Source organism: Martes martes (assembly GCF_963455335.1).
Source record: "Martes martes genome assembly, chromosome: 5".
Lineage (NCBI taxonomy): Eukaryota > Metazoa > Chordata > Mammalia > Carnivora > Mustelidae > Martes > Martes martes.
In genome coordinates, this window is record NC_137892.1 from 20,730,822 (window position 1) to 20,741,199 (window position 10,378).

The 10,378-nt window shown below is 36.0% G+C and overlaps 1 protein-coding gene across 2 annotated transcripts in view; it reads left to right on the plus strand.

Annotated features, from left to right (window-relative positions):
• The window catches only part of YTHDC2 (YTH N6-methyladenosine RNA binding protein C2), a 74,790-nt gene extending 64,736 nt beyond the window's left edge, over positions 1–10,054 (plus strand). The window contains exons 27-31 of one of the 2 annotated variants that reach the window (XR_013966843.1): positions 5,710–5,913; positions 6,672–6,854; positions 8,068–8,155; positions 8,254–8,407; positions 9,323–10,054. Coding sequence is in view for 1 of the 2 variants with exons in the window: in XM_080803888.1 (XP_080660014.1) it covers positions 5,710–5,913; positions 6,672–6,854; positions 8,068–8,148 (468 nt within the window). In the remaining variant the exon portion in view is untranslated. Of the gene's footprint in view, positions 1–5,709; positions 5,914–6,671; positions 6,855–8,067; positions 8,156–8,253 lie in introns of both variants that reach the window. The other variant, XM_080803888.1, reaches the window with a different exon arrangement.
• The last annotated feature ends 324 nt before the right edge of the window (positions 10,055–10,378 follow it).

Genomic DNA, 10,378 nt, shown 5'->3' on the forward strand with positions numbered 1-10,378 from the left:
TACTAATCGTGGTCTTTGTTCTAGATATAAATTGAATCTGGCAGACTTGAGACACCTTGCATAAATTTTTTAGTTTTTCCTGCTTGGCAGAGATTTCTAGTTAGCACCATCTTGGGATATTTTAAAACTAACAGACCGTTTACCAGTGGCATGTAACTCAGCCGTCCGCAATGTCCTTTCTGTATCGTTAGAACCTTTTTTGATTAAGTAACAAGATGATCTCAAATTAGTTTAGGTTTGTAATTTCAGAGTTGCAAACAATGGTTTCTTTGAATTACGAATTGATTTCTCCAATTCAGTGTTGTATTAAAAAGTACAAGATAGGGTGGGGTTAGGAAGATAGGGAATGTTGGTAGGGAATTGAGAACTATGTATCTTTTTTTTTTTTTTAATTTATTTATTTGTTAGAGAGAGCGAGCAAGCACAGGCAGACAGAGTGGTAGGCAGAGGCAGAGGGAGAAGCAGGCTCCCCGCCAAGCAAGGAGTCCGATGTGGGACTCGATCCCAGGACGCTGGGATCATGACCTGAGCCGAAGGCAGCTGCTTAACCAACTGAGCCACCCAGGCGCCCCGAGAACTATGTATCTTTGAAAAAAATTTATAATATGAATGATTTCAAATATTTAGAGTACGTTTACTTTTAATTTCCTGTGTTGTTGGTACTAAGTATTCAATTAGGGTTATTTAGCTGTATGTTGTGTTCTGGGACAAATATCTGCTGAAACACTCTTGTTAAATAAGAGGAAAAGAAATGTTTTTTGTGTATTTGCATTCTTAGGTTTTAGGGTGTTTTATTTTAAAATATATTTATTTAGGTATATACATAATAAAATTCACCAGTTTGTACAATTCAGTGAATTTTGACAAATGTATATAATTATGTAAACATATCCCAGCCATGTACAGGATATTCCCCACCAGCCATGGATCATGATGACTACTGAATTGCTCTCTGTCCCTAGAGTTTTGCCTTTTCTGCAGTTTGCTCGAAATGGAATCATATGTATATGGTTTTTTCGTGACTGGCTGATTTCACTTTTGAAATTCATCCAAATTATTAAGTGTATTCTTAGTTCATTGCTTTTTATTGCTGGATAGTATGGCTAATATCATAGAATGTTTATCCATTCCCCAGTTGACGGACATTTGGATTGTTTCCACATTTTGGCTGTTATGAATATTCGAGGACAAGTCTTTATGTGTACACATGGTTTCTGTTCTTGGGTAAACACCCCAGGAGTAGAAGTGTGAGATTGTATGGTTAAGTGTATGTTTAACTTTACAAGGAACTATCTAGCTAATTTCCAAAATGGCTGTACTTTTTTCCATTCCCTTCAGTCATCTATGAGGGTCCCATATGCTCCATATTCTTGACAATACTTGACATTATTAATCTTGACATTATATAATACTTGACATTATTAATCTCTTTAACGTTAGCTGTTTTGGTGGGTACATAGTGATACCCCATTGTAGTTTTAATTTGCGTTTCCCCAATGACTAGTGATGTTGAGCATCTTTTCATGTGCTTACTTGCTGTTCCTGAATTTTCTTTGGTGTGAAGTATCTGTTCAAATTTTTGTTCACTTTTTCTGGTTGTTTACTGTTTGTCTTTTTTATTTAATAGTAAGATTTTAAAAAATGTATTCTACATACAGATCTTAATTATATATGCTTTGCAATTTCTCTTTACAGTCTGGGCCTGCATATTCATTTTCTTAACAAGTGTTTTTTGAAGAGAAGTGTTTTTAATTTTGATGAAGTCCATTGGAGCCATTTTCCCCTATTTTGGTTTCATCTATTTTTCTGTTGTGGTTCATATTTTTTGTGTCCAAAGAAGTGTCTGTTTAATGCTGGGGTGCCTGGATGGCTTAGTCAGTTGAGTGTCCGACTCCTGTTTTTGGCTCAGGTCATGATCTCATGGTCTTGAGATCGAGAACCCCCCAGGGGGCTCCTTTGCTATACAATTGTTCTAGCACCATTTGTTGAAAAGGTTAAATTTTCCCTTGATTTATCTTGGCACGGATGTCAAAAATCGATTGACCATAAGTAATGTGGTCTATTTATTGAACTCTATTCTGTTGCATTGATCTTTACACCTCTCTGTTTTGCCTCTGCTACAGTGAGTTGATAATAGTTTTATACTAAGTCTTCAAACCAGTTAATTTTTTTCTCCAATTCTGTTCTTCTTTTTAAAAATTGCTTTGATGTTATAGGTGTGCTAGTGTTCTTTCATATGAAGTTTAGAAAATGCTTTGTCAATTTCCACAGAAACTCTTTTTGGTATTAAGTGGAATTGCATTGATTCCGTAGGTCAGTTTGAAGAAAACTGACAACAGGTTTTAGTTTCCTAATCCGTAAGCATGGTATACATCTGCATTTCTTTTATCAAAAGAAATTTTTCATAAGTGTTTTGTAAATTTCAGAGTTCAGGTATTACACATTTTTTGTTAAGTTGATCTCTAAGTATTTTATACTTTTGATGCTAATCTTTTTTTTTTTTTTTAAAGATTTATTTATTTATTGGGGTGCCTGGGTGGCTCAGTTGGTTAAGTGACTGCCTTTGGCTCAGGTCATGATCCTGGAGTTCCAGGATCGGATCCCACATCGGGCTCCCTGCTCGGCAGGGAGTCTGCTTCTCCCTCTGACCCTCCCCTTTCTCATGCTCTCTCTCTTTCTCTCTCTGTCTCGTTCTTGCTCTCTCTCTCAAATAAATAAATAAAAATCTTTAAAAAAAAGAGATTTATTTATTTGACAGAGAGGGATCACAAGTGGGCAGAGAGGCAGGCAGAGAATGGGCAGGGAGCAGGCTCCCTGCTGAGCAGAGAGCCCGATGTGGGGCTCGATCCCAGGACCCTAAGATCATGACCTGAGTCGAAGGCAAAGGCTTAACCTACTGAGCCACCCAGGCGCCCTGTTCTTTACATTTTTAATTTCCAGTTGTTCATTGCTAGCATATAGAAATACATTTGACTTTTGTTATATTTACCCACTATGCCACAATCTTACTTCATTTATTAATCCTATTAGCTTTTTATGTAGATTTCTCAGGATTCTCTGTATATATAATCATTTCATCTGTTAATTAAGGTAGTTTTGCTTTTTTCCTCTCTAGTATTGATTCTGTTCCTTTCTCTTCTTGCCTGTTCTCTCTGATTAGAACCTCCATTAAAATGTTTAATAAAAAGTGTTGAGAGCAGACATCTTTGCCTTGACCTTAGAGGGAAAGCTAGCCCCTAGTTAAATCTGTCACCATTTATGATAACATAACTATGGGACATTTCCTTTTGGATTTAGTTTGCTGAGAGGATTTATTAGGAATAAATGTTGAATTATGTTCAGTGCTTTTTTTTTTACATCTACTGAAATGATAACATAATTCTTTTTTTCTTCTATTAATAAAGTGGATCTCATTGACTGTTTTTCTAATGTTTATGCCTTACTTGGTCACAATGATTATTGTTTTAAATATTATTGGATTTGATTTTGCTTAATCAAAACTTCTGTTAAGTTTGGGATCTTTGTTCATGAGGGATATTCTGTAGTTCTCTTTTCTTGTGTTGTTTTTGTATAGTTTTAGTATTAGGGTAATGCGGGGCCTCATAAGATTAGTTGGGACGTCTTCTTTCCCCTTAAGGTTTTTGGAAGAGATGCCTAGAATTGATATGATTTTTTTCCCTTAAATGTTTGGTAGAATTTGCACCTAATGCCCTTTTTAACTCTCCTTGGTCTATCTCCAATCAGTATTATGTGCTTCAGGTATAGTTTGAGAAGCTTGTAACAGTGTATTTTACCCCCCACTCTTTTGTGTTACTGGTCTCATGTTAAAAATGCCAGTGTAGTATTTTTACTTCATAGTAAACTGTCTTTTCTCAAAAGTCAGAAAAATATCTTTTATATTTATTCAGTATTTACCATTTCTTGTGCTCTTTATTCTTTTGTGTTGATGTGAATTTCTGTCTGAAAACATTTTACTATTTCTTTTAGTACAGATATTCTAGAAATGAAGTTGTTAAGCTTCTGTCTAGAAAACCTTTTTCACCTTTATTTTTGGAAGATATTTTTACTGTGTATATAATTCTAGGTTGACAGTGGTTTTCTTTAATTTAGGCAAAAGTGTCATTCCATTATCTTCTTGTTTACAGTTTCTGAGGGAAGTTTACTGTGATTCTTATTTTTATTTTCCTATATATAATGTATTTTTTCCCTACCTCTAGCTGCTTTTAAGATTTTTTTTTTGTTACTGGTTTTCAGCAATTCGATTTTCGTATGTTACTATTTGTAGTTCTTATAATCTTCGTATTTATAGTTTACATCAATTTTTTAAAATTTAGGACCATTATTTCTTCATATATATATATATATATATTTTTATCTTACCACTTCCCCCTCCTTTTTGGGACTTTGGATACGCAAGTGTCGATACTATTCCACAGGTCACTGAAGCTTTCTTCATTTTTTTCAGTTGTTTTTAATCTGTTTGTTTCATTTGAGATGGTTTCTCCAGCTATGTGTGTAAGTTCACTGAGCTTTTTATTTGTGGTGTCTCATCGGCTATGTATCCTTTCTACTGTATTTTTCACTGCTTTCATCTCTAGAGCACCCTTTGGGTCTTTAAAGAAATACCTTCCATTTCTCATTTCAAAAGGCATGTTCATGTTCACTTTACCGTCCTGAGCACAGTGCATGTATTGATGATAGCTGCTCTGACATTCTTGATTCCACCATCTGTCAGATCTGACTCTTTCCCTATTTGTTCATTTTTTCCCCTAGGTTATGGGTTGTAGTTTCCTGTTTCTTGACATTCCTTATAGTTTTGTTTGGCTGCTAGATTTTTGTTGTGTTCCTTTAAGTACTGTCAGACGTTGTTCTGGTACAGAGCTAAATTAGTTGCTGTCGGTTTAATCTTGTTGAGATTTACTTTTACGCGATGTTATGGTAGGTCCAGAGCAGTTTTTATTCTGGTACTAATTTAGTTTTAGTACTAAGGTGTGGGCCTTCTGGGGGCTAACGCCGTCTGTATTAACAGTTCTTTCCATTGTGGCTGGGGGTAACGGGGATTGCTCCCAGCCCCATGTGAGCTCCAGGAATGGTTTAAGTCTACTGCTTTCCTCTGGATCTTTCCCTGGCGTTAGGTCAAGTTTTCGTAAGCCTGGGCAGGTCAGTACGGAGTCAGAAACTGTTTCTGTGGGGACCTGTCTTCAGTGCTAAGGGAACTCTGTTTCTGTGCAGCTCACTTCTGTCCAGCCCTCTGCTATGCACACTCTGACTACTGGGCCTCTCGACTCCAAGCTCTGTCTCTGTAGTTCAGGGAGACTGGGGTTCTGTTTGTTTCCCTCTCCTGCACTGTTGCCTGGAAACTGTATCCAGGCGGCAAGCTGGAGCAATTTTTGTTTTGTTTTCAGCATTTGAAAGTTTATTAAAATATTTTCTGAAAGTACATTTGGAGCATAAATCAAAGTTTGTAATCCAGGATCCTTTCTTGATAAGGGATTTTGAATGCTCTTGAAAATGAGTGCTTGGTTTTGGCTCTTTAACCTCATTTTGATCAAGTCTTAGATAGCTTTTCAGGCATGATGGAGCTATTTGCATTTGTTGAATATTTGGTAAAATATTTTGATTTATATGTTTATGAAGATGTTATTTAATGGAGCCTATTGATTTCAGAAGGTCAAATTACCTTTCAAGAACTTATGCATTCTTTTATAGGGCTCAAAATCTCCTTCACCAAGACCAAACATGCCTATACGATACTTCATAATGAAGAGTAGCAATTTGAGAAACCTTGAAATTTCTCAACAGAAGGGTATCTGGTCTACAACCCCTAGTAATGAGCGGAAGCTAAATCGAGCCTTTTGGGAAAGCAGCATGGTTTACTTGGTATTTTCTGTTCAAGGATCTGGACATTTCCAGGTGAGCCATCCTGAACCAGTAAAATGGGGTGGTTCTGGCTGCACGTTAGACCACACAGATTAAAACAAGACCCAAAAACCACCCTGGCTTTTTATTGTATCGGGATGTAAAAACATATTTTGCTTGACCGAGCATGAGGGACGTAGCGTTACCTCTTCAAGGGACTGACTCTAAGGATCCTGTTGTTTTCCTCGTCTTACCAGAACCTCTCTAGATAAGCCATTTCTCCTTCTGAGGACAAGTTCAGATTTACTATTTCTCAGGTGGATTGAGAGTAATGATAAGCTTGACTTTTTGGTAAAATGTTTTTTTAAAGAGATGAGGAAGTTAGAATTGGTAATCCAGAAACTGAGTGTGTTTCTTAACTCCTCTTGACTCGATGTCCATCTGAATTTAGAAACTAAGGAATTTATTATTTGATATTATTAGAATTTTTGGAAGTAAAAACTAATGGGTTAGATTGTATCTGTTTATCATGGAATAAGTGTGGGTTTAGGGCTGTTAATACATTATTTAGAAAGTATCTGTTCATACTGAAATTATTTTAGAAGGCTGGAATCAGCCTTCCCTCTAAAATTTGCAAATACTTCTTTTTATGAAAAACAGTAACTAATTTTTGTTTTTGTGAGGTATCTATTATTTTTATATTACATTTTTACCTTAAAATTTAAAAAACCTCAGAGCTTTCTCAGATAAATTGAATTCAGACAATTTTAATATCATCCTCACCTTTCCCCTTGCCCTCATTTTACCCGCAGGGATTTTCTAGGATGTCTTCTGAGATAGGAAGGGAGAAGAGCCAGGACTGGGGCTCAGCTGGACTGGGAGGAGTATTTAAGGTGGAGTGGGTCCGGAAGGAAAGTCTTCCCTTTCAGTTTGCTCACCACTTACTCAATCCCTGGAACGACAACAAGAAAGTCCAGATCAGCAGAGACGGGCAGGTATGCAGTGGCATTTAATATTTGTCTTCTGCTTTTCTTTTTGTTTTGCTTTGCTGTTATTCGATGGTTTGAGGAGGAGACATAAGAGTACAGAATGTGTGTTCCATACGCACACAGGAGATGGTTCCGATGTGTGGAAGAGCTAGTGAACACCTGCTTGCACAGGTGTTTGACAGAGCTCATAGCTTTTTTTAACATTTTGTAACCCGGGCTTCTCTCTGCCATTGCGTACATATAAAATCTTTCATAAGTTACTTCGCGGAGGCTCCTGTTGCCTTACTAATGGGAGATTTGCTCAAAACCGAGTGTAATTCTGAAGTAATTTCACCAAAGTCTAAGGATAACAACAGTATCTGACTTCTTTGTGCTTTAACTAATTATATAACATAAATAACAGCCTTTTTATATTTTTGTGGCTTGTTTTATTTCTGTTGCATTTGCTTGGGTTTTATCATGATAGCTGCTCACAGGCATTTTGAACTAGTTAAGGGGATGGGAATTACCATATATATGGACCACAGTGCTAGCTGCTGTATATGAAGTAGTTTAATTAAATGCATGTTGAGTTATTAGCCCAGTTTTAGTCGGGAGAAACAGGAGAAATTTTTCTAAGGTCACACAGCTAATAATTTATTTAAACTAGTGTGACTCAGTTTAAATCACCATACGTAAAGTGTTCAGGTTCTTTTTAAATGCACATCATATCACAAGAGGACTATAAATGACATTCTTTTCAGTTGTATCAGAATATTTTAATTTTTATTTTATAATAAGGATTTTGAAATAAGTCTAATTCCTAAGATAAGAATATCATATACTCTCGATGATTTCTTTAAAACCCCCAAACATCTAATATGCTAGGTTTCATAGTAAACCTTTGAAAGCTGAAGCCGAGTGCTGTTGGCAAATCCCCATTAAAAATGAAATTCGCTATTTCCGGATAGAAGTTCCAGGAGAACTCTGTGGAAATTACCATTTTGTCACACATTGTTGCCATATTCGCAGGCTAACTCTAATCTTGAAGTCTGGAAGTGAGCTTCACAGACCTGAACACAGAGAATCAGAGCAATACATGCCATGTGATTTTATCATGTTCTCGTAGAAAAATGAAATTGAATGGACTTGTCCTACATTTTTATCAGCATAGGTTTTGGTGATTTAAAACATTCAGTCTAGTTCCTTTCATGTTTATTCTGACTTCTGCTTTATCTAGGAACTAGAGCCTCAGGTTGGCGAACAGTTGCTGCAGCTATGGGAACGCCTTCCCCTGGGAGACAAAACCGCAGCCGACTGACACTCAGGTTATCCGCTCCTTGACTTTGAGTATTGGCAGTATTTGTGATCACTAAGGACGTCTTTCAAATTATTTATCTTTTTTTTTTTTTTTTTACTCTTTTAGAGCTCTTAGCTACAGGAGAACACCGTACCTATTTAAAGCCACCGAATGCACTGACTTCTAAAAACTGAGGTGGAGATGTTTGTTAGGAGTGGATGGGCTTTTCTGGTTGAGAGTTTCTCTTAAGACCCACCATCTTCATAAAAAAGAGAAAAGGGTAATTTACATTTTTATAGTGATCGTAAAGAATGATTATGTCATGTTTGTTAATTATATGTTTATAAGTGAATAAAATAGTAGTAGTTTCATTGTTTGGCACAACAGTCGTTGTTTGAACCATACTTAATTTTGAAGTTAAACATTTCATTTGTTGAAAACACTGATCTATGACTCTTAATTGACCTATGATTTTTTTTGTAATGCAAAGTAAATTGTTTCCTTTTAAGAAAAAGGCCTGAATGTGTCAGTACACCTGAGCACCATTTTAGAACCATCAACTCTTAAGGTTTGTTGTTAAAAAACAAGCAAACAACCCAATTCTAAAAATGCCCCTTTTGAAAATAGTGTATGCTGATTAAGAACTATTCATTCTGCCATTTTAAACCTGAGATACATGAAGAAAAAACGGAGTGATGTTCTTTTTCTTTGATTATGAAGTACCGTAACATCTGAAGGAAATGAGAGAGTTCCTCCCTCCCTGTCTTTGCTCAGATCAGATTTAGTGCTTAGTCTTATTCCTGGTCCTCCTGCCTCTTAACCCAGTGTGTTGCATACCCGTCTCTTCCTCCCGTGTTACAGCCTTCACACCTCTCTTAAGTGAGTGCTGTAATTATGTCCTCTTCGTTTTGGCTAGAGAAGCTTGATTTAGACAAGTTAAAAATGGAAACAAATGAAACATGTTAAAAAAAAAGTGCCCAACAGTTAGTGAGAGCTTGGTTGGTGTATGTCTTTCAAACTAAGGTCCACAGCACCACAATTCTGAACACCTTCTATTTGTTTTCTAGTACTTTCCATCCTACTTACATTTTTGGATTTCTTATTTTTTTGCATTTATGGTTTAACAAATGGGGGGTAATTTTTTATAAACCTGTGTAGTGCCAACTGTCCTATTTTTTTTTTTTTGTCATCTCAGGATTATTTGATAACTTTACCACCACTGTCTATAAAGTTTCCCTGGAGGCTTTTTGAAGGGAAATAAAGGTACAGGGAGAAATGAAGGAAATGTCTTGGTTATTGAGCTTTAAATAGAGCAGCTTTGATAGCACGTCTCATGATATATTTGGGTTATTGCTGCATGAAGAAAAACCGGCCTGAATCTAATTTAAAGACAAGAAGACGACTCCTCTAAGTTTTTGGCTTCTGCATTTGAGAACAAAGAAGTGAAAAGTTAGGGTCACCATAAGATCTTGAAAATCCTCCTTTCTCTTGGAAAGTGTTGTATGTTGGCATAGTAGCTTAGAACGGCAGCTGTGATTTTTGCCTATTTTTGTAGTTACTGGTTTTTGTTTGTTTTATACTTTGAGAGATACACCTGTAAATTGAGCCTATATGAATTATGTTCTGCTGTATGTGTATTACAGTTCTTTTCCTATTACAGAAACTTGTGTTTTTTTTTTGATAATGTATATACACTTTGTTGAGGTATATATTTAGCAGTTTACGGTGTTCTAAATTTGTAAGTGAGGACTTTTAAAAAAAATAAAACTTGTTTTAATTTCCTTCTGTTTTCTAATATCTAGCTCTGTATGTAAATGATGGGTTTGTTGATATTTAAAATGAACACAATTTAAATGTAATTAAAATGCTGTTTTTGGAAGAGATGAACTTTAAATACACTCATTAAATGAAATTCTGTTAAAATATCTAGATCTTGTTATTTCTGACCCTCTGTAATAGGGCTAAGGTAACAATGACCAACAATATCCCTTGAGATATTAGGGAATTTCAAACACCTTGAAGAATACTAAATTGATAGAGAAGGTGATTATTTCATATCCGTATCTCCTCCTTGAAAAAATTTGCCTTATTACCATAAGGGAAGGAAAAAAAACACAAGACACTTGTTCAATAGGAAATCTTTTAAATGTGTTCCCTGTCAGGACACTGGATCTTGGTAATGTGCCCTTTTATCCACTGCACACCCCAGCCTTATTCTACCAATTACAGCAAAGCTTGCCAGCGAGGGAAG